Source organism: Miniopterus natalensis, chromosome 2, assembly GCF_054644295.1.
Source record: "Miniopterus natalensis isolate mMinNat1 chromosome 2, mMinNat1.hap1, whole genome shotgun sequence".
Taxonomy (NCBI): Eukaryota; Metazoa; Chordata; class Mammalia; order Chiroptera; family Miniopteridae; genus Miniopterus; species Miniopterus natalensis.
In genome coordinates this window covers 25,466,002-25,490,145 of record NC_142082.1, presented here as the reverse complement: position 1 = coordinate 25,490,145, position 24,144 = coordinate 25,466,002, and the positions used below count along the sequence as shown (strand labels likewise).

General features: G+C 47.5%; 1 protein-coding gene across 2 annotated transcripts in view; it reads left to right on the top strand.

The window, feature by feature from the left end:
* The window catches only part of TMEM255B (transmembrane protein 255B), a 35,244-nt gene extending 11,859 nt beyond the window's left edge, over nucleotides 1-23,385 (top strand). Inside the window, exons 4-9 of one of the 2 annotated variants that reach the window (XM_016212893.2) lie at nucleotides 10,118-10,207; nucleotides 11,996-12,076; nucleotides 14,859-14,944; nucleotides 15,300-15,459; nucleotides 19,201-19,344; nucleotides 23,218-23,385. In XM_016212893.2, coding sequence (XP_016068379.1) covers nucleotides 10,118-10,207; nucleotides 11,996-12,076; nucleotides 14,859-14,944; nucleotides 15,300-15,459; nucleotides 19,201-19,344; nucleotides 23,218-23,385 — 729 coding nt within the window. The remainder of the gene's footprint in view (nucleotides 1-10,117; nucleotides 10,208-11,995; nucleotides 12,077-14,858; nucleotides 14,945-15,299; nucleotides 15,460-19,200; nucleotides 19,345-23,217) is intronic. The other variant, XM_087814212.1, reaches the window with a different exon arrangement.
* The last annotated feature ends 759 nt before the right edge of the window (nucleotides 23,386-24,144 follow it).

The following is a 24,144-nucleotide window of genomic DNA, read 5'->3' as shown; positions in this document are numbered from 1 at the left end:
TTTTTTCTATTTAATCTTGTATCTTGCAACCCTGTTGAACTCATTTTTTAGGTCTCGTATTTTTAGTGGATTCCTTAGGATTTTCCATCTATAAGATTAGGTTCACCTGCAAATAGAGATAGTTTTGCTTATTTTCCCCCCATTCTGGATGCTGGAAGTCCATTTCTATGACTTTAGTAAAAGAAATGGAATGAAAGGATGAAAATCCGTAATTGACAGTAGCTGCCAAAGCAGTGTGGGGTCCAGCTCCCCAGTTAGCTTCACTGTATGCCAAGCAGGTTAGGGCACCCAGGTTCCTCAGGGCAGAGCCTTCCGACTCGCATTGCTGCAATGCCTACACAATCTCGTCTCTGCCTTTTCAGGAAACGCATTCTTCCAAGGCTAACTTTGTATGATAAACATATATTTCACTATCTAACATTTAATTTAATGTTTGTGAAAGCCAAAACTTGTATTCATCATCAGTAGTGGTGTGATCTCAGGAAACTTACTTGACAGATTTGAACTTCAGTTTCTTCATTTTCAGGGTGGCTGGGACCATCTGGGGTAATGCATGTGAAGATATCTAGCACACACTCACCCATATCGGGTGTTCAGGGAATAGCAGCCATTGTTGAATACTGTGTTTAAGCACATAGGTTAGTCAGACATTCAAGTTGTTTCAAAAGGAGATAATAGCAGGCTGAGAAAATGTCAGCTGAAGAGAGAATGCTTGTATTTCATATGCTTCTAAATATAAAGAATGCTTTCTTTTTCCTTGATTTCTTTTCATTTAAAAATTTTTTTTTTTTTTTTTTACAACAGAACAGTTTAAACATATTCCAAAGTAGACAGACTAGTGTCATGAACTCCTCTGTGCTCATATCCCAACTTCATCAGCTATTGACTCAGGGCCAGTCTTGTTTCATCTCCCACCCGTTTCTTCCCTTCTCATATTATTTTGAAACTAATTCCAGACATGGTATCATTTCGTCTGTAATGATATCATTACATGGTATCATTTTACTCTGTTCAATCTAATCATTAGAAGTGGCTTCACCATTATCTCTGCCATTATTATGTTAGTCTCCAGTGATGTCTAAAGATTGCTCTAAATTGAGTCAGCTTTTGATATTTTTCCATTGATGAATGAGTTATTACTTTCCAGTCACTGAAACAGGCACATGAATCATTGATTTCACTAATAGCCCTATAGCCTAGCATGACCCCAAAGGCCAGAGATGGAGAAGTTAAAGGCCTAAAAATTTGTTAGCTAACTAACAAACTAAAAGTTTGATCCCCCCCCAACATTGAACTAGAAGAACCAATAAGGACTAATATATAACTTATAGACTAAAAACATTTCCTGCAAAAGGTTAGGACATCAGCCTTTGTCTGGTCTAGAGATGCCTTTTTTTTTCTATTCCTTTGAGTGTTGTGTGAAAGAGGGATCCTGGTTGTCTTCCTGTCCACTCCTCTGCCTAATGTCTTCAGCTTTTGGTCTGTAGGGGTCAGCTGAAGGACAAGGGACCATGAGGGATACCTTCCCCTGAAGACAGTGCCACCTACACCTTTCAGAAGTTTGATTAACTTCGGGAGAAGGGTAGGGAGTTGGGGTGAGGAGGGTGAATGGAGAAGCCAGTGGTGTTACACACATTTCCTGCCATCTGGTCAACTGGGGTGTGTGTGACAGAAACTAGGTCTGGTCATAAGAAAACAGGTCAAGTTCCAGTATGTTAGCACCTGAGTCTTGTGGGATAAGGTGAGAGAGACAAGAAGAGAGCCACTTCCAGCTTAAGCAGAGCAGAGCCTTTGCTTTATTCCTATCAAGATTTCTACCTAGAGGTTCAGGTCATCAATGCCACCTCCTGGGAGAGCCTGGAGAGGTCAGGAGGGCCTTCCAGGCTGTCCTCCTTCTCTTGTCTGGGTGTTGAGGGAAGGAATAAACATTTAACGAGTGCTACTCCTTGCCAAGTTCCTGCCAACTGATCTCTTTCCCTCTCTTCCTCTCTCCCTCTCTGTCTCGGTCTGTCCCTCTCTCTGTCTCTTTCTACCTGTCTGGAATGCTCTATCCCCCACCCCCACCTTCTTCTGCTTAGTTAACTACACTTCCTCCTTCAGATCTGAGCAAAAATGCTATGTCCCCAGGAAAGCTCCCCTAACCTCCTGGATTCATACCTTTATAACAATTATCCTTCCTAGCACTTACCTATCTATAATGACATGTTCCCTGAGATGCGACTCCAGTTTTTTCACTACCAAATGGGCACCCACACACCTTTGTTTAGTGAATGAATGAATCTTTGAAAGACATGAACTTGAGGTTAAAGTGGTTGCAGAGCTTTTGGCTGCAAGTAACATAAACTCCAGTCTTAACCCTGCAGAGACTGTGAGGATTTGTATGCATTTAGGATGTCCAGAGTGGGTAGTTTTATGGTCAGCTGACTCAATGGCGCAGTGTGTCCTGAGGCCCCACTTTCTTCTCTCTTTCTCCTCTGCCCTCCTTGGGTTTGTCACCCTCCTGATATAACAGCATCCAGAGGAAGGAAGAAGATGCTGCCTTCCTTTGATTCTCCCTGAGGAAGGAGACAACTTTCCCAGAATCTATAACAGACTTTCCCTCTTATCTCATTGGCCAGGTCCACACTCATTTCTAAACCAACCCCGGTCATTGGATTACCTCACCAATAATAGGCTCACTGAGGAGCTGGGTGGGGTCAGCTCCCTAGAGGGATATGACTAATGTGGAAGTGGGGGACCTGAACAAAATCAACTTTAGTTTGCAGGAAAGAAAGGAGGGGTGGATGTTGGATGGACAGCCAGCAGGATTTCCTATAAAGATCTCTCTTCTTTGAATTGGAAAGTCTAATTTCAGGCAATGGGTTATATCACCTGTGTGTCTGAAAGATACATCTCATTTCAACAGATAGTCACTGAGAGCTTACTATGTACCATAAGGGACACAGCCTCTGCCCTAAAGTTTTAAATTTTGATGCAGTCCATTTTATCTATTTTTCCTTTTATTGCTCATGATTTTGTTGTGAAATCTAAGTATTCATCACAAAACTGAGGTCATGAAGATTAACCCTTATGTTTTCTTTTAATAGTTGTGTAGTTTTAGCTCATTGATCAATTTTTAGTTAATTTTTGCATATGGTATAAGGTAAGGGTCCAGCTTCATTCTTTTGCTTGTGGGTGTCCAGTTGTTTCAGCACCGTTTGCTCAAGAGACTGTTCTTTCACCCCATTCAATAGTCTTGGCACCCTTGTTGAAAATCACCCGGATATAGATGTTTGAGTTTATTTCTGGACTCTCAATCTCAACAACATATAGACATTGGTCAATATGTCTAGCCTTATGCCAACACCACACTCTTTTGATTACTGTAGATTTCTAGTAATTTTTGTGATCAGCTTGAGTCCTCTCATGATGTTTTTCTTTTTCAGGATTGTTTTGTCTGTTCAAGTCCCCTTGCACTTCCACATGGCTTTTCCATTTCTGCAAAAAGGCCATTCACATTTTGCTAGGGATTGCATTGAGTCTCTTGATTGCTTTGGGGAGGATATTTCCATTTTAACAACATTAAATCATCCAATCTACGAACATGAAATTCTTTCCATTTAATTTGGTCTTTAAAAATTTCTCTCAACAATGTTTGTGTGTTTTTTTGTTGTTTTTTTTTTTAAAAAATATATCTTTATTGATTTCAGAGAGGAAGGGAGAGGGGGAGAGAGAGATAGAAACATCAATGATGAGAGAGTCATTGATCGGCCGCCTCCTGCATGCCCCTGACTGGAGAGCGAGCCCGCAACCTGGGTATGTGCCCTGACTGGGATCAAAATGCGATCTCCTGGATCTTAGGTTGATGCTCAACTGCTGAGTTACACCCAGCTGGACTCTCAACAATGTTTTGTAGTTCTTAGTGTACAAGTCTTTTACTTCCTCGATTAAATTTATTTCTAAGTATTATATTTTTTGTATGATATTATAAATGGTTTTTTTCCTTAATTTCCTTTTCAAATTGTTCATTGATGGTGTATAAAAACACCACTCACTTTTGTGTATTGATTTTGTACCTTGCAACTTTGCTGAATTCATTTATTATCTGCAGTAGTTTTTTGTGAATTATTTGTTATTTTCTACATATAGAATCATGTAGATAGAGATAGTTTTACTTCTTCCTTTCCAATGTGGATGCCTTATTTTACTTTTCCCTGCCTAATTGCTTTGACAAAGACTTCTACGACAGTATTGAATAGCAGTGGTGAAAGTGGACATCCTTGACCTGTCCCATTTATCAGGGGGAAAGTTTCAGCCTTTTACCAGTGTAAATGTTAGCTGGTTTTGGTAAATTCCCTTTATCATGTTAAGGAAATCCTCTTCTATTTCTAGTTTGCTGAGTGTTTATATCATGAAAGGATTTAGATTTTGTTAAAATCTTTTTCTGCATTAATTAAGATGATAATTTAGGTTGTTTTTTCTTCATTCTGTCAATGTGGTATATTGCATTGATTGATTTTCTTGTGTTAAACCACTCTTGAATTCCTGGACATGGGGTATGATCCTTTTAATATGCTGTTGGATTCAGTTTGCTAGTATTTTATTGAGGATTTCCACTTCTATATTCATAAGGGATGTGGTCTGTTCTTTATTCTTTCTTTTCATATCTTTGGCTTAGGTATCAGGGTAATGTTACCCTCATTGAATGTCAGGAAGCATTCTCTCCTCTTCTATTTTCTGTGACAGTTGAAGTAGGATTGATGTAATTCTTCTTTAACTATTTGGTAGAATTTACCAGTGAAACCATCTCGTCCTGGACTTTTCTTTGTTGGGAGGTGTTTGGTTATTGATTCAATCTCTTTAGTTCTTATAGGTTTGTTGAGATTTTCTATTTATTTTTAAGTTAATTTTGGTAATTTGTGTGCTTTTCAGTAATTTGCCCATTTCATTTTGATCATCAAATTTGTTGGTGTATAATAGGTCATAGTATTTTCTTATAGTCCTTTAAATTTCGGTAAAGTTGGTAGTAATGTTCCCACTTTCATTTCTGATTTTAGTCATTTGCTTTTTCTTTCATTTTCTTAGTTTAGCTAAAGACTTGTCAATATTGTTAACCTTTACAAAAAACCAACTTTTAGTTACATTGATTCTCTTTATTGTTTTTCTGTTCTGTATTTCTTTTATATCTGCTTTAACCTTTATTATTTCCTTTCTTTTGCTAGCTTTGGGTTTAGTTTGCTGTTATTTTCCTATTTCTTAAGGTGTTAGGTTGTTAATTTGAGATATATTTTTTTAAATGAGCATTGTGTTTACCACGTCCCATGAGCTTGGCTATTTCTGTTTTCATTTTATTCATCTCAAAGTGTTTTTAAATTTCCTTTGTGGTTTTTTCTTTGATCCATTGGTTGTTTAAGAATGTGTGTTTAATTTTCACAAATTTGTGGATTTTCCATTTTTCCATCTGTTATAGATTTCCAGGTTTATCTGCTGTGGTTGAAAGGAGGAAAGGTAGCAGCAAAGATGAAGAGACAAAGGGCAGGGGTGTAGATGGAGGAGGTGGGAGGAGCAGATATCGTCCTCCACTGAGTGAGGACAGGTCACCTCTTCAGGTGCGGAGAAGCTGGAGAGCTGTTTTAACTCAGTTTGGGTTTTGGCAGGTAAACGTAAGAACACGAGGAGGGAGCAAGGGGTTGTAGGTATTCACAGGGGTAATGACTGACCCGGGTCTGTAAGCTGGGAAACGTGCACATAGTTGAGGGATGGTGACAGGTAGTGGGACCAGGATGAAGGGCCAGGTGGGAGGAAAGTTGGTGCCTGTGTGGCATTGTTGTGTGGGACAAAGACAACACAGGGCATGTGGCCAGTACTGAGCATGCTGAGGAAGGTGGTGAACATGGCCAGGAACCAGAGCCAGGGCAGTGGAGGGGTCACTCTAGACCTCAGAGTCACCAAAAATCATGGCTGTGGTCCCACTGGGGAGGGTGACTGTGAGCCAGGAAATAGGGGATGACTGCCACCAGGAGGACTGAGTCTGGGACATGGACTTAAGTGTGGGGTTGTGGGAGGAGGAAAGAAAGCTCTGAGTGAGACATAAGGACCCCAGTGAGAGGCAGGGGGAAGATGTTACTAAGGGGCTGAGGGTTTATTGGGTTTTACCAGTTACAACACCAGAGGACACAGCAGAAAGTTTTAGGAGCTTGGTTTAGAAAAGAAGATAGATACATGGGGATGAGGGACACACAGAGTCCTGACCACCCCAAGTGACAACCTTCCCAGGGAGAGGCTCTCACCTTAACCCTGTTTTCTTTCTGTCTTCTCCTCTTATCACCACAGCCTTATCTATCTGTTTGGTATTTGTTGTTTTAATCTACTCTCCCTATTGGAATGCAAATCTGTGAGCCCTGCAGAGGTCTGAAGGTGACCTTTTCCCTACTGAATAACCTGATTGCCCTTCTCCCAAGAGAAGAGAATCCCAAACAGTGCCACAAAATATTAATAATTAATTTAAAATATTAATCTAGAGCCTTTCAGAGTTGCTAGAGTAATAGACAGTTTCCACTTGCAAAATCCCTAGGTTCTGGCAGTCCTCACATGTTATAGAAAGTGATTTGGTTTGAATCTTTTGAGAAGTGATTAGGTGTCTGCCATGTGCATTCTCCTGGCTTTGTCTTGTCAAACTCACTACCAGCTTGAAGGAGAGTTAGTGATGCTTGGAAAGAAGAGAAGTAGCTGTGACTCGAAACCCAACTCAGGTCTTTCCTAAGAGGCAGCTCTCCCATCTCTGATTCTGGCATGTTCTCCATTTCCAGCCTGAAGAGTTGGAGGAGAGAATTTCCAATATCTTTCCCAACATGATCACCGGGACCCTGGGGTTTACGCACCACAGAAGTTCTTGAGCAATAGCATGTGTGTGATTATCCCAGCACTGAACTTGTCATGCATGTGATCTTGTTAGCACTGAATTTATCACATATATGATCATGAGTTTACCATGTGAGTGGTTTTGCTAGCACTAAATATTACTTTTGCAGGAGTAGTAGGAGAAAGGGCAACCAGGCAGAACCAGCTGAAAGTTGATGACATTCGAATGGTAGGGACAGATCGTGTAAGACCAAACCAGAGCATGTTTATAAATCTAGACAGTTGAGGGCAGTCCTGCAATGTTAGAGGATACTTTGGAAATGCCATGCTTTCTGTGAAGTTCCGGATGAAATCGGGTGGAGGTATAGGGTGAGGGTCTCTCGGCTGTCCCAGCTGTGACTAGGCATGGTTGGGCCAGAGCTGGCCTCCTGGCTGGGACTCATGACGTTTGCTGAAGAGTCATTGGGTTGGTTCAGGTTCATCATAAACTCACAGGGCAGCAGGTCCCTACATGGCTTAAAGAAATCTCAGGGCATCAGGGGGTCGCGTGCAGTGCTACTTCTGGAAGTTTCTCAGGTAACAACATCCCAGTTGTTAGAATTAGATGGGAAGTGTGCTATAGGACTCTGGGAACTCCAAAGTGATTCTGTTCATCTTTGAGTCTCTCCCTGTTTTCCCACTTTCACCGTGAATTCTGCCCAACAAGATTTTGGGGGGGGGGGTACCCTTATGGAACAGAGTGTGAGCCGCGTCCTTCCCATCCAGCTGCGCTGGGTTCCGGGCCTTGCAGTTAATCACAGAGGCATCCTTGGCAGGAGTCATGGGGACATAGTGCCCTTCTCTGCAGCTGATGCTAAAATGAGCTGGTGTAGCCTTGGGATTCATGGCTAGTATGAAAGAAAAGCACGAACTGTGGAGCTTCGTATTTCATCTTTGAAGGGTGTGCTGAGCCAGGACAAAGAGCAGGCGGAGGCTGGGAGGACACAGCTGCTGAATTAGATGCCAGTTTCTTTTTCCTTCAGAAAAGCAAGGGTGCCTGGCCTCCCTACTGGGAAATCTGAAAACTGCCTTTTGAATCTTTTGTATATGTTGTAATTTGTTTTTTTAACAACACACAAATGTAGGAAGGCTCTTTTAGGTATAATTCCTCAAATGATTTTTACGTACCTCTTTACATCATAATAATTTTATTTGCTGCAGTAATTTCACAGGGGAAGAAGATATATAGATTTTCCTTTCCCCATTGAGATAAAGGAAGAGTTTTGCCTTTAGCCATAGTTCCTTAGCACTGGTGAACTTCAAATGTTAATTGGTAGGTAGTATAGCTCCTGGCTGGAATGGCTTCTGGAGGAAATTCAGATTATGTTCCCAGGGCTATCTCAAGGCCTTCATCATCCTCGGGGTAAGGCGAGTCCTTCCTTTTTGTGCACATCCAGAGCGCTGGGTTTACGCCTGTTACAGCGGTTATCACCCTGGGGTGTCAGCTCTTCTTGGAGGGGACTCCGTCCCATTCTGCTTTTCTCCAAAGCACAAAACATCCACTGAGTCATTACTGAGTCCATTGACCCAGAGCAGCCCTGCCGAGGAGTTGGTGTTAAACTGCCACGGCGCTGTAGCAAGTCCAACAGGAAATCATTTTTTGTTGTACAGATCAAGCCTTATGCAGCACAAATCCCCTCGGGTAGTCCCCAAGTTCATCATCAAATGTTATTTACTGTGGGGAAGGGCCAAAGACATCTGTCAATTTTGCCACATCTGCACCATAACACCTAGAGCAGCTCAGCTATCCGGAGGCATTTATTCAATGCATTGATAAGGCACAGCCCAGCACTTCTTTTTCCAGATGGGGAAACTGAGGACCAGTTCAGAGATCCCCCCAAAAGACTCAGGTGACAGCTCTGATTTGCAATATCGGGGGACTGTTTTCATTTGGAAGCAATACGCGGGGGCTGGAGTGGGGGTGTTTGGGAAGGGGCTGCGCCCAAGGCAAGCCCCGGAACCAGCCTGCTCCCTTTCACCTTGGAACGGCAGCGCCTTGTTTCCTGGCATCTGTCTCCTTGAGAAGCCCCAGAAAGTTTCACATCAAAACTGAATTCAAAGTTCTGGGGTGTCCAACCAGGCAATGTTTCTTACCAACTCCCTACACTTTGTTGAACAAATAAATAATGCAGATTACCAAGGATGGAGAGGGAGAGGGCCATATGGAATACAGTAACCGGTGAGCCTGGCTGCATTATTAATGAGTAACTCAGCCACAGGGAAGCAGCCAACCTAAGTTACATGGGAAAACAGGTTTTGGCCATATTATCTAAGGCTAGAGACAAATAGAACTGCACATAAATATTGGACTCTAATTAGTAGCTTGTTTTGCACAAGGTTTGGGTTAGTGATTTCAAAATTTTTTAATGCACATTATAGGGCTGAGGAAATACGTACATTGTGGATCACGAGAGCAGGGTTCTCGCTGCTGGAGAGAGGAGTTATGATAAGGAAGGTCACTGATGTGGTTTCGAAAGTGTTGAAATCTGAGGGAAGGACACACAGGAATTCTTTGTAGGGTTTTTGCTATTTGTTTTGGTAAACTTGAAATTATTTCATAAGAAAAAATGTAAAAAAATGGCCAACAACTGTAAGAAAAGATCCTCAAGCCTCAGATTGGTAAAACTTAAAAGATTAATAATATGATGTGTTGTTTGGCATCTAAGGAGATGCGTGTTAGACTGTCGGAGGGAGGGAGTCAAACTGGCCACGTCTCTTTATGGGACAATGTGGCCTTCTGGCTCAGATTCTAAAGTGCAGAGATCCTAAACCTGTCCTATCTGAAAGTATGGGTTCTTGAATGTTCCAGGAATCTATCCTACTCATACATAAACCCCCAGATTATATATAGAACAAATTTAAGGTCTTTGTAGCAGTGCATGTAATAGCAAGAAATCGTAAACCGTTTAAATACCCATTGTAGGCACTTGTTAAATAACCCCTGATTATTCATGAGGATCGTGCAAAGCGGCGGGGGACTGAAGACTCTCTCCCACCACAAAGCAGCCTATTTATTGTGTGAAATGAAATCAGCAAGAATGTGCCTTGCAAGGGGTGAAATCTGGCCCAGGGTCTGTTCTGGGCTGTAAGTCATTGAGGACAGAAGGTAGTGGTAAAGTGAAAATTCTGCAAAAGGCTCAGCTAATATCAAGGCAGGATTTTGAACGGGTTTGTATTAAAAAAAAGGTTTTTGTTAAACACTGGACGCCCACAGCCGCCTTTTGTCTTATGCTTCCAGCTGGTGGCAGCCATCGTGTTTGTCAGCTTCGGCGTGGTGGCCGCCTTCTGCTGTGCCATCGTGGACGGTGTGTTTGCCGCTCGGCACATAGTGAGTTCCGTCTTTTAAATTTTGTTCTCAATTGCTTTTCTGGGTTTAAAAGATCTACATACAGAAATAATTCCCCAGAGCTCAGAGGCCTTCCCTGCTGGTTTAAGCCATCACATGTGGGGTATTTGTTATGGCAGCCCAAGCTGGCTGAGGCAGCGCTAATGGAAAATGTGCTCTCTCAGACCTGGGCAATCAGCCCTCGAGCTGGGCTGGACGTTCAGACCAGGAAGGCGTGAGGGTGACTTTTGGGTGACTCATGAATCTGGACCCTTTCAGCGAGGCATCCCTGTCCAGTCTGGAAGGGCATTTCCACATGATAGACACCAAGAAGAAGGACTGTTCACAGAGTCAGTCCACCAGAACTGGAAGCTCGTCACCTGCACACTGATGCAGTCACCTGGATTGTGCTGGCACTGGCCTGAGTCCCTGGGGAACAGACACTGAGCCGGAGCTGCTGATGAAAAAGCCTTGTTGGGATGACACCCAGGAAGTGAAGGGAGGAGTAGAATTGGCCAGGGGGCACCGGGCAGAGGGTCCCCATGGGGTAGACCGACCCTGACCCACAGCCCCACCTAGCCCTTTCCACCATCTTCTGTGTTCCACGCACATTTCCTGGGCTCTGGTATCTGTCTTCCTGCAGGAAGATAGACTCTATGAGGACAGAGACTCAGCTCCAGCCCCCCACCGCTGTGTCGTCCAGACCGAGCCTGGCATTTAGAAGCACTAGTCCATCAGTAGCTGCTGCCTGGATGAACAAATGCATGACTGTCCTTCTCTGTTGCCATTGTCATTGGTAGTTTTTTATACTCTTTTCTTAGGTCAGAAGTAGGAATGCTATGAGAAATGCAACTAACATAACACAGTAATAAAGCTAAATACAACTGTTGGGATTTAACTCATTTTACGTATTACAGATTATACAGACTCATGGCATTGGACAGCTGTTCTCTTTCAGAGATTATAAACACTTTGTCATTGCCAGTTTTTTGGTCTGTCTCCTTCACTAATCCCCTAAGGGCAAGAACCCTTATAATTTGGCTCTGTGTCTGCTCCATGAATGTTGGGGAGAGACTTATGGATGAATAGTTGCATAGGGCCATAGGTGGTTGTATGCTTGGGTGTGGGGTTGGTGGGTGGATGGGTGCATGGAGGGGGTATGGATGGATGGGGATGATTGGATGGATTGATAGAGGAGTGGATAGATGGAGGGATGGAAGGATGGAGGATGGGTGGGTGGAGGGAGTGAAGAAGGGAGGAGAAGGGATAGATGAATAGTTGGCTGTATGGAGGGATGGATGCATAGATAATTGAATGATTAAATGATTAGATAGATGGTTGGGTGGGTGGATGGATGATTGGCTAGATAAATGAATTAGTCTGAAATTCATCCCTCTCCCTTCCTAGTGGAAAAATGTGTTTTGCTTTCAGAGGAAGAGACAGGAGCCAAGGGGTCAACTTGTTGAGAGTTGTAAAAGTGCACCTGAAAAGTCACAGGGCCACCTCCTTTCAGCTGTCCTGTATTGACCAATGAGAGAAGATGTGTCAGCCCAGCCTGCAAGGACAGGGTGCCCGTTCCCCTGGGGCCCCTGCCTCCTGGACGCAGGAGCCCGGCTGCTCTGGAACGGGCTTCGGCATTTCCTGCTTTGTGTTCTCCATCTGGCAGGCTGTTATTGGCTTTGGCACCTCTCCTTTAGGGAGATCTGAAATTGGCAGACAGGTCTGAAATTGCCTCTGGCCACTCCCAATTTAGAGATGAAACTGTACCATTCTATTTGTGTTTGTCTCTAGGAAACAAGACCCCTCACTACGGGAAGATGCCAGTTCTACTCCAGCGGGGTGGGATACTTGCCTGATGTCTACCAGACAGAGGTAAGCAAGAGCACTGGCGGACGTGTCTGGCTTCACTCTGCTCATCCATGGATCCCACACTTTCTGTGTCCCTAGTCAAAATCTGAACGTTTGGATTCTGGTGGTCCTCCCTGTCATGACTGCCCCCTGTGCCGAGGTGAGGCATTTGCAGCTCACCCTTTGTTTAGAACTAACTTTGACATCTTAATATGCTTTATTTATTTTGGAATCACAGCTGCTGACTTGTCTTCTCTGCACACAACAGTCCTAGAATTCACTAGTCTGGTTGGTTGTGGCTTATCCGATGAACATTTTTTATTGACTTAATCACAGCAATAAAAAGCTAGTATACTGCATTTGCATTGGCCAAGAAACTCACCCACTGTTCCAGGGCCAAGGACATCTGCAGGGTGATTTCAGTTCTATTTCTAGCTGCATGAAATGCCAGGAGTAACAAAGTGCACCATGGCATGCCGTCTTCTCTCAGACCGTCAGGTAGGCACGTAGCTCCCCTTATCTGGCTATTTCACTCCAGCTCTGTGTCGATTTGCTGGTTTAACTAAACATGGGCTCTCAAACTGTGTACAAATGTCAGAGAAGGGGAAGGACAGAGTAGCCAGGAGTAGACAGGAGAATCTAGGAGAACACGAGAACAAATGCCAAGGTTAACGTCCTGCATGGTTGTTGAGGTGCTCTGTGAACCATAGGAGGAGAAGGGACATTCTGCATGCTGTGGCATGAGGCACTAGTGGCCTTGTGACCAGGCCTCCACTGCTGGCCTGAGGCTCCCTGTTGCCCCTCTCCAAGGCAGGTGGCATATTTCTTCTCCGAAGGCCTGTCCTGGCACTCATGACCTTTCTTCTGGCTGGAGGGAGCTTTGGGGACCTGTCCTGTTCAGAGGGGTCATGGGCTCTTCAGGCCCTCTATGTGTGCCCCACTCCTCCAGAGGCCCTGGTGCTGCTCTTTCCTTCCTTCCTACTTACCCTAATGTATTCAGTCCAGTTCAAGGTCAACTGTTACCCTCTGCTCTGTGATCATAGAGAAGCAAGCCCCCCCACCCTCCTGCCTCACCCGGTTTGTCAGGCCTAACGATGACAGGCCCAATCAGTTCCATCCGTCCATCAGAGGTTCCCAAAACCACTGCCCATAGGAATCAGCTTAGGAGCTTGAGCAGATCCTGGTGCTGGGTCCCATCCTAGGGAGGGGGTTTAGTGGACCTGGGGATTTAGAAGCTCCTGAGGATACTGGGGAAGAAGCCACCCACATAGTTCAAACCAGGGGCCAGCAACTTTCTCCATAAAGGGTCAGTAATATTTTAGGATTTACAAGCCAGACGGTCTCTGCCCCAGCTACTCAACTCTGTCTCTCCCACACCAGACCAGCCACAGGCGATGCATACACAGATGAGTGTGGCTGTGCAGAGCTTCATCTTCAAACAGACAATGGACTAGGCTTGCCTCCAGGCCTCTAGTGCTGACCCTACTCTAAGCCTCTCTCTCCTGCTGCTGTTCTCCATACTTCCTGGGAGGGAACACCTCCCAGCAGGAGACACCTAGGGTTAGGGCCAGGTTTTTTGACCTCCAGTTCCCCATTCTGTGGCTCTGACCTTCCCACGAGCTGGTGGCTGGGCTCAGAGCCATGCCTTGCCCTTGTTCCTTCCTTCCCCCTCTCCCTGTGCCTGCCTGTGACTGTTGTCTCCTTAGTCCTCCAGATTCACCTGTCACGCTTCCCGGCCCCAGTCTCCTTCCGGGTCTGAGTCACACTGGGGCTACCTTCATGGCTTCCTGGCCTGCCTCTGGTCTCCACCCCATTGGAACTGTTTCCCACACCATTTCCAGATTAATCTTCCTGCTACCCTTTTCAAGTGCTCTAGGTTGCCCCATTGCCAGTTTGGGTGATTACCAGAAGTTAACCACAGAGCTTTGAAAGAAAGGCCATGTGCCCAAGGGTTGCTTGAGCTTCTGGACCCATTGGGGCCCCAGGGAGGTTCTGAGGGCCTCTAGGATATGATGTGCCTGTGGCTCTGCCTCTCAGAGCCACCTCAGCTCCTGCAGAGAGAGCTTGGAGAGTTTGCTTGAACCTTGGCCCATCACGCAGTGTATGATCCTCCCTCGGAAGCTCTTTCTCCCCAAATGTCACTGTCCTCTTTCTGAGGTCAGGGTGGTCTCTGCCCTTCTTACTTCCTAAACGTGAGTGGCATGGCTCATGCCCCCACCTCGAATAGTGGTGGGGGAAGGAGGAAGTCTTGTGTTTTTGCCCTAACCTTGCTTTTTTTAAACATCAGATGTGTTCCCAACATTTGTAGCCTGAGGGGAGGCCTCTGGGTTAGGCAGGGGCTGGCTTGGTCAGATCAGGCTGCTGGGAGCTGTCCTCTGTGTTGTCAGGAAGGGTCCTACCTGGAGGGGTCCCACCTGGAGGAGGTTCACCCTACCTGGAGGTGTCCCCGCTTGCAGAAATCACTGCCTGCAGGGGTCCTTACCTGCAGGAATCTCTGCCTGGAGGCATGGTGCCCAGAACCCTCTCCTTCCCCTGGTCCATCAACCACTGTCCACCTGGACACCCTGGCATGACTGAGCCTGGTCCTCTAACTCCTCCTGGAGGACAGGGTCCTGCCACACCCTCAACCTCCAAACCCCCAGCACCTGGAATAGGGGGAGGGAAGGGAAGGGAAGGTCAGGAAATGTGGGCTCAGGAGAGAGAACTGACTGACTGACCAGGTGCAGCCTTGCCCACTGTGGGGTGAGAATGAGTGGGCACATGGGGGACAGGTCCTTGGGACCTGGCAAAGTCTCTCTGCTCTCAGGTCACCTGTCACTCCCTGAATGGCAAGTGCCAGCTAAAGGTGAAGAGCAACACCTGCTATTGCTGCGACCTCTACAACTGCCAAAGGTGAGTCCAGCGTGGAGGGGTAAGGGGGAATCCCATTACTGCTAGCAGCCCTTCCTCCCATCCCTTCCTCCTCTCCCCTTCTCTGCTCTTCCCTGTCCTTGGATACTGCATCTACGTCATCTCTTTTAGTCTTTGTGTGAGGGAACAGTATTGGCCCCTTTCACAGATGAGAAAACCGAGGCTCAGTTTTCTGGCATGACTAATGGGGCTGGGGGCCTTTGAGAGCAAAGACCCATGGCTTGTCTAGATACTGTTTGTCTGGCCCCAGCACTGTGTCCTCCCAGCCCTGCTGTCACATGGCAAGGTCTTCTCCTTCCAGGCACAGGTGACACTGTCATGTCTTCCCCATGTGCAGCACCGAGTACTCTCCCACCTACTACGAGTTCGTGGGCGTGAGCGGCTGTCAGGATGTGCTCCACCTCTACAGGCTGCTCTGGGCCTCAACTGTGTTCAACGTCCTGGGCCTGTTCCTGGGCATCATCACAGCAGCCGTGCTGGGGGCCTTTAAGGACATGGTGAGTAGTGACACTCTGGGCTGGGCTGTGACAGCACTCGAGACAGACCTGGGCTTCGGGCCCATGTTCTTAGAGGCACACAAGGCAGGTCTCACTATCCTTCCTCAGAAATGGAGAAACTGGGACTCATGAAAACCATCTGCCACATGTTTTAATGACAGCCAGCCTTCACTGGTCGTTTCTGGGAGCCGTCTGTTCAAGCACTCGCCTCTGCCCTCTGAGGAAGAACCTGAACTTGACGCTTTGATGTGTCTGTCCCCACCATCTCTCACCCCAACTGCATGTGGAATCACTGGAGCCTCGGTTTGGTAGATTGGGTGGTGGGGGAGGGGGAGTGCTGGGTCTGCATTCTCCCAAACTCATAGGTGATTCTGATGCCAGAACTCTGGAGGGCAGGGGCTTTACTGTTTGGGCCTCAAGTGTCAGAGCTCCAGGAAGGGGCAATGACTGCAGGGTCCTCACTGTGAAAGCTGCTGTAGCTGAATCTGTCCCTCAGGGCAGCACCCTCAACATGGTTCCTTTTTCACAGGCAAATAGCCCGCTCTTGGGGCTGGGCCCGGCAGAGTTCCCCTTCTCCAGTCCTCTCCCTGTGGGGCCTCTTGGTTCCAAACTAGAAATTCTCATGTGGTACACAAATAGCACCTCCTGCAACAACTCTGCCTTCATCCTAGAGGTGCCACAGGTGAAGGGACAGCCCCCTAGTGTCACTGGTTGCAAACCCCAAGGCATGCACATAACAGCTCAGAGACAAGGAGCCACCTGCCCATTACCTGATTTTAACTCTAAGGCCAGCGTGAACACTCATGCAGGCAAGTCCCCAAGGGCCAAACCTCAACCTGCCTCTGCAGCTCAAACTCTTCCTGAGTGATCTCTTGCCACCCAGCTATTATGGAGACTTTGGTCACTGGCCATTTTTGTAGCTTAGCCTGGAGCTCTCTTAAGATCTGTGATTTTCTTAAAGGTTTTGCTTCTCTAGATAAAATCTGAGATAGCATGGAAAATCCTGATATCTCTTAGGAACCAAACCTTTCTCCTGGCTACCACCCTGGAGGGTGCAGATACCTCTCCAAGCTCTTTGGTCTTTAAACTCATAAAAAAGAGAAGCCTCCTCCAAGGATGAAAGTCGCCGGTCACCATGCCTTCAGCAAAGTCTCCAATGGGTGTTGCAGCTCTCCCAGGGTGCCTGGGATCTGCAGAGGGTCCCACAGGGTGCCTTCTATGAAAACCCTTGATATAGGGACTTTTTCTACTGCAGCTAGTTCAAAGTTTTCTCTTTTGACAGATTTTCTAGAATAACAAGATTAGCTTGGAAATTGGATGCCCAGTGTGCCTGGTTAGAGTTCTGTCATCCCTGCAAGCCTGGGACAGTAGTCAGCCTCATGGGTTTCCCAGAAGGGCTCTTGTGTTCATTAGAGTTTCTAATATAATTGCTGGGTATGCTATCACGAATGTAGCCGTGCCCCAGAAGGGCCACTAGGTCCTACCAGACCACAATGTTGTGTCTAAACTCTGCTCTTTCCTTCCTCAGAAATGGAGAAACTGGGAAGGAAAGAAAGTTTTCTTTCTCCAACCCAAAGCTCTGGGGTGTTGTAAGAAGCAAAAAGGGTGATTCCTTAACATTTTACACCTACCCAGTAGATACTCTTATAAGTTTAGTAGGTTTTATAATTTAAAATTATTTTAAAGAACAAAGGCCCTTCCTGAACCAGCCCAAAGCTGTGTGTGCCCTCTCAGCATATAAGGGCTTCATATGCAGGTCACCAAATGCTTGTCATAGCTGGGTGCCAGAGTCATTTCCTTTGCCCAGCAGGCAGGGCCTGAGGGGCCTGCAGAGGGTCTGCTGAGGCTGGTACCTGGGTAATGTACAACACTTACAGATATAGTCGTTTAAACCAGTCTGGTGAGGAAGGGTCTGCACTGAGCCTTGGGTACATTGAGAAATGGAGACGGACAGTCCTGTTGGCCCAGCTGGGGGCTCCTAGAGGTTACCCACACTGTGGGGCCCAGGGGTCAGAAAGGTGGACGAGTGGTCAGGGTGAGACTAAGCAGGGAAGCCAGGGCCAAAGCTGGGCTGGGCCTCCCAGTACCCCACACAGACAGAGTGGCCGTCACTTCTCCAGAGTGAAACTGCTGGTGCCAAATGTTTAACTCCCTCAGGCAGACCCCCAGCCCTACCCTGTCTTCCTTAAGCCCCAAATGGCACAACTTGCTGAGCAAGGCCAGGCCAGTTCCTCTTTGGCCAGTGAGGTTATCTGTGAACTTTGACCTTCAACCTTCATCACCCCTGCTCAGCCAAAGCCCCCAGGCCTCTGGCTGCAGCTGCTTCCACTGGCCAGGATGTTCCCCCCTGCCCTCTGTGGGGTCCAGGATGGCTCTTAGGTCAGCCTAGTGTATATAGTAGGCACTCAGCCGTGTCTGTTCACAAATGTGGAATCAAGGTGGCCAAGTGTGCGGGCTTTGCCCCAAGTTTTCCACTCTTTCTCTCTTCCTATTTTCAAGCTGCCCTCTCCTCAGAGTGTTACTAACACTCGCTACCTCAGTGACATTCAATGGTGTGCAGCAAATTTGTGCTGAGCTCCTGCTGGAAGGGCTCACAGTGCTGGGCCTAGCAGGAGAAAGAATAAATGTGATTGTGTAACCCGTTCTCCTTCTATGGGAATGCCTGCATTCCTGGGGGCTGGTGGAGGGAGTGTTTGAGCACAGGATGTGCAGAAAGCGGCCCTGGGTCAGGGAGGGCAGGAGGTGAGACTGAGTTAGCAAAGTGACTGACCCCAAGGTCCCCCTGCAACTGCTGGTGGGGAGCTGGGAACAGGGTGACTTGTCATTTCCCACCACCATCTCTTCTTGGGCCACTTCTTTCCCGCCTGGTTAACATCGCCCTGAAGCTCTGGGCCTGGTTCCAGGTTCCAGCCTTCCCTTCTGTCCCCACCGTTACTCTTCAGGACCTTCAGTGGGTGGTGGTGAGTTTTCAGATAATCTACCTCTGCTGTTCGAGCCCCTCCTCGACATGGCAGTGCCTGCCCCATGGGTGTCAGGTGGGATCCAGATTCTGTCCTCTTGGGGAGAGATACATGTCTCGTCTGCAAATCTCCTGAGCACCCCACATGAGTGACTGGCCTCCTTCTGGGGAGGGGTCCGTGCTATGGCCCATCTTCTCTAGGGGATGGGTGGGCAGCTAAGAATCAGGGCCCATGTCCTGCCCTCCTTCTGAGAATTAGAGCCTCCAGCAAGCTAACAAAGCATGAGCGCTGAGGAATTTGGCATGCTTTGGTATTATTTGTGTTTCTCCAGAAATCCCTGGGCTTAGTCACCTTCAGTGGCACGTGTGGGAAGCAAGCCCAGCATGACCATGCCTGAGTGTCTCTGTGAAGTCGGTCCGCCCACTGTGGCAGAAGTTGTAAGGGAGGTGCCTGCAACACTGTATCACCTGGAGAGGAGGGGCCAATGGTTTTCATGCTCTTTCAGAAAAGCACCAAAGAGAGCCTGGGCCTACCCTGGAATCTTAGTGGGTCCCTTGGACAAATAAAAAAATAACAAGTAAAATAAGTCCTGCTTTTTAGGAGTTTAGTTCTGATCTGAGAGATATTGATCTGAGGACTCATGGCATCTCTCCCTGGCATATTTGATAGGCCTCACCTTGCTGAATGACTTGAGGATGGAGCTCCCTGGAGGGACTGCTCAAGGCTGAAGGTGCCCAGGCTTTGGGAGGGCAGGCTGACACATCTCCTTTCTCTGTGGCAGGTCCCTCTGTCCCAGCTGGCCTACAGACCGTCTGCTCCACCTCATATCCTCTACAACCCTGGCCAACAGATCCTGGCCTATACGGGCTTCTGTCCGGCACCTGCGACTCTCCCCAACTGCTCATCCTACCCTCTGCCTCTCCAGGTAGGCCGAGCGTCACCTGCCTGAAGCTGGTGTGCTCATATCTCGGGCAGCAGTCATGCAGGACAGTGCTGGTCAGACGGGACGTGGAGCGGGGCTTGGGTTGAAAGAAGACTTAGGGCTTCCCCTCTCCTGATGGAGGTACTGTGGTGGTGGAGCAAGCATGGACTAGAGAAGGGGTTGGGGATGACCTGAGGGGTGATGTGACAGGTAACTCCACACACAGCCCTTCACAGGGACGTTCCACAGCCCAGTTTGGTATTTTGGACATCCTTTGCTCCATGTGGCCATGGTGCCCCAGTCATTGGTGTCCTTTGGGACACTAACCTTTTCTAATACACAACCTGGACCCACAAAAATTCACTGCAATTTCCTGGCCAGAGCAACAGGGGGACACACTGTATCACCATGTGCCTGGATCCCATCAACATAGTCAATGTATTTAGGAGGAGCCCTGTGAATTTGCCAATACCCAACCACACTGTACCCACAACAGCAGTGATTTCACTAAAATAGTGCTGTTGGCCTTGGGGTTGCTGTGGGAAGAGGGGCATTTGGTGGGGGTGAAACCTTGTTTGTAGAGCGACGTTTGCTTAGTCCTTCCATTACCCTTTGTGGTTTCGGCTTTTCCTTCTTTATATTCTAGGAAGCTTCTGGTTGAAATAGACCCTGATAATCTGTCACCTTATGGACTCCAGACCAGGGGCCCTCAACCGTGGCACTATTGACATTGGGCCAGATGGCTCTGGAGGGTGGGGTTGCCCTGTGTGCTATGAGATGTTGAGCAGCATCCCCTAGACTCTGCCAGTACACCTCCTGTTATGACAACCAAAACTGTATCCAGAAGTTCCCCAGTGTCCTCAGGGGGTCAAAGATGAGAACCATTGGTCCACACACCTTACTTAGACTTCCATTTCTGGGTGGGGCAACCAGAAGGACTTAGCATTCTTTTGCTTATACTAACACCACCACCAACCACCAAGTGCTAGGAAGTTCACAAAATTAAAATGCATGAGGAATTGCGTTTCTGTGCTTGGGTGGGAGGCATGCTGTGGGTGCTCAGACCCTTTTCGTTTGTTATGAATTCATACCTCTTCATGTGCTGATCGAGGGGACCAGCACCAGATGAAAGGTCCTTGCAGGCAGGCAGCAGCCGGGGCTCTTGGTGAGTCTGGAGCCTGACGTTGGGGCGCTGGTCCTGTATCCTGCTCTTGCAGGTCTGCCGTGATCCCTCAGGAGACGTGTTCCTTGTAGGAGTCCAGGATGTGGGTGGATGGTCTTCTATTCCTAAACCACGGTGCTGGTGAATGGATCTGCTTCATTCCGGTGTCATATTCCATCCTTTGGGGGCCTCTGGCTCTTCACAAACAGCAGATGCCCCCTCTTTACCCTCCCTGGGGAGGTCTGGGCTCCCCTCCTGATGGCCTAATCAGCTATTACCGCCAGCACATGTAGGAGTATAATTACATATATGTCAGTAACTGGATTTTGAGGAGAGGACAAATCAATGAGGTTCCTGTGTTTCCTTAGCAGAACACAACAGAATTGATGCTTCTGTTTCTGCTAACCAACAGAGAAGGGAGGGGACACTTTAGATGTCCTGTTGAAGTCATTAGCAGCAAAAATGCTCCCACGTAGCAGCAGGAAGCAAGATAGCTGTGAGGGGGCTGTTTTGAGCAGTTGGCTAAAAGAAAAATTTTTGAAGAGAACCCACCTTCCTTGCTCCTAGCAGTTGCCTGGTCAGGAAAGTCAGGGAAGGGGTTGGTGTCGATGAGTTTTCATGCACAAGGACACAAGCAGAGATTTAGCTCACACCTTGTAATTAAGGGATTTCTTATCCACTCCCCTGGTGGGGGTGCTTGTGTGGGCAGAGCCTGTCCCTGGTGCAGCCCTGTCTGTAGGGGTAGTTTACTCTATAGTTTCTGGTGGTGGTGTACTCCATGGTTCATGGTGGTTTGTTCTGTGGTTCATGGTGTTTTACTCCGTGACTTGTGGTGTTTCACTCCATGGTTGATGGTGTTTTACTCTGTGGTTTTGGTGGTTTATCCTGTGTTTTATGGTGGTCTACTCTGTGGTTCATGGTGTTTCACTTAGTGGTTCATGGTTGTTTACTCTGTGGTTTGTGGTGGTTTACTTTGTGGTTCATAGTGGTTTATTCTGTGGTTCATGGTGTTTTACTCAGTGGTTCATGATGGTTTACTCTGTGGTTCGTGGTGTTTTATTCTGTGGTTCGTGGTGTTTTACTCAGTGGTTCATGGTTGTTTACTCTGTGGTTCGTGGTGGTTTATTGTGTGGTTCATAGTAGTTTATTGTGTGGTTCATAGTTGTTTACTCTGTGGTTCGTGGTGGTTTATTCTGTGGTTCATGGTGGTTTACTCTGTGGTCTGGGTGGTTTATACTGTGGTTTTCTCAGGTGCTCATTTCCAATGAAGGACATGTATAGTAGGATCTGGGAGCTCCCAGCAGACGTGAGAGAATGTTCTCTAGAGGTTTGCTCTGACTGTGTTCAAAAGTGTGAGTTTGAGAGAAAGAATGAAACAAAGGTGGACAAGGTCCCTGGGCTGTCAGATCCTGAAAGCCCAGGCTGTTGACCCTGAGCAAGGTGACATTTTTGGCTTCAGGTGCAGCTTGTGAGGAAATCCTCCTTTCAGAAGCCTGAGGTTCTGGGGCTCCTGGGCTTCCTCAGTGGGGAAGTCTCCAGGGAAGGGCGAAGCAGACAGGCTGGTCTTGCAGAGACCTGGGCACTTGGCAGGCAGAGAGCAAAGGAATGACCAGCACTGCCAGGAGACCAGGGTCCTACATATACACCCTGCATTATTTTACAGAAGGGACTGTTTGCTTTATTTAAATATTGGTTTTAAGTAGGTGTTTTCAACTCTTAGAACTTAAAAAAAAGAAGAAAAAAATTAAGAGGTTGTAGAGAAAAACTAGAAAAACACATTTCTTCTCAGAATCACTTGTACTTGAGTCCCCAGCTCATTTGGGGATGCCAGGCTTCTCCAGAGAAACAGAACCAAGAAGATGGATGGATGCACATATATAGACACAGACACAGACACAGATACAGATTAGACATACAGATAGAGAAATAGAGAGATGGGGTAGAGCAAAAGTGCCAAGGGCAGGGCAGGACAGCAGGAGGGAGACTAAGGGAAGAATGGATCTTGCAGTTTTGAGTCCAAGGTCAGTCTGCCCGGGAACCTCAGACTTGTTCTCTTAAGGCCTTCAACTGATTGGGTGTGGCTCACCAATATCATGGAGAGTGATCTGCTTTACTCAGAGTCTACTGATTTCAACGTTAAGCACATCTACAAATCCCTTCACAGTAACCTCCAGACTGGTGTTGACCAAACATCTGGGCACTGAGGCCTGGCCAAGTTGACACATAAAAGTAACCCTCACACTAGGTGAAAAATGCCGAGTTCTTGTTTTTTCCCCTCAAAGTAGGACGTGTTGAGTGAACCCAGGGGTCCTCAAATGAGCTGGGCAGCCTTCTCGTTGGACTCCTATGCGTCCTGGTGTCAGCCTGGTAAAAGGCCCACACTTGAAAGTGAGGACTCACACGCAGCAGGCACGAGGGTTGGGAAGTCTGAGGAATTCCACAGATGGGTGTTTCCAGAGGCGGCTGCAGGAGCAGACTTTGTGCAAAGGAGGCCCCAGCTGGGCAGGGCAGGGCAGGGCCCTCCCTCTGGCCTTCCTGAGAACCTACTCTGATCAGGGAGTGTTCTCACTAGAAGGGCCTTGGTTAGGCGGGGGACCTTGGGTCTGGGGGGAAGCCCGAGCCCTAGGTGGGCTCTTTGAGGGGCGCTCCACGCGGGCTCCATGTGCGGCCGGCCCTCTCCACTGACTGAGGAAGCCTTTTCTGTTCAATTGCAGCCGTCCAGCAGCTTCCCAGCCTCGTCCTCCACTGACCTCTCTCTGTCTGAGGACACGCAGCCTCCGTCCCAGTCCAGCTCCAGCTTCGGGCTTCCGCCCAACGCCCCGCCTCTCTATACTCCAGCCCCCTTCCTCCCTGGGGAGAAGCCTCCCCCCTATGCACCATGACACAGAGGGGTAGACTGAAAAAGATTTGTTCAAAAAGCAGCCTCTACAAAGCCTGCTTCTGTGGCCAACTTCCTAGAGACACCAGAACATTTCTGAAGTCCGCCTCCTTCCCTCCCTGGGCACATCTGAGGCAAGGAGAGGCCAGGGCCAGCGGTGAGGACAGAGTCCCAGGTGACCCAGGCCCAGGCGGCACCTCTGCTTGGTCGCCTCGCCCAGCATGTAAACCAGACACCAAATAGAGCTAAAATTTCTAACCGGAGCCTCCTTGCTCTGGTGTTTGTCACCACTTACAGAAAACCAAGTTTCATTTCCCTACACATTTTCATTTCCTCCTAACTAGTTAGTTATTATTATTATTTTGCAAAGGGAATATGACCTGGGGTATCCACGTGAGGATCATTTTTAAGGGAAATGTATTGAATGTTTATATATTTATGCGTGTCCCCAAGAAGGGGCAGGGTCTCCACCCCAGTGCTGTGTCCTCCTGGCATTTATTTGCTTGACCAAAAAGATGCTCTGGCTCAAATATAAAACGCTGTTTCTAAGGCCTGCAAGTTGACCTCGGTCTGTGTGTCATCTTTTACAAATCTGCCGTCACGCCTGCAGAGAGTTTTGCTGCCTGAGGCTGTGTTTCCTATTTAAGGCTTCTGGGCTTTCAACTGTAATCCTTCACAGAGTGCTCAGGAGGCCGCCTGGTCCGCTCCGTAGAGCACCCTGTATGGTTACCCCACTAGAGTGGTCGCTTCTGAGGCCCTTCAG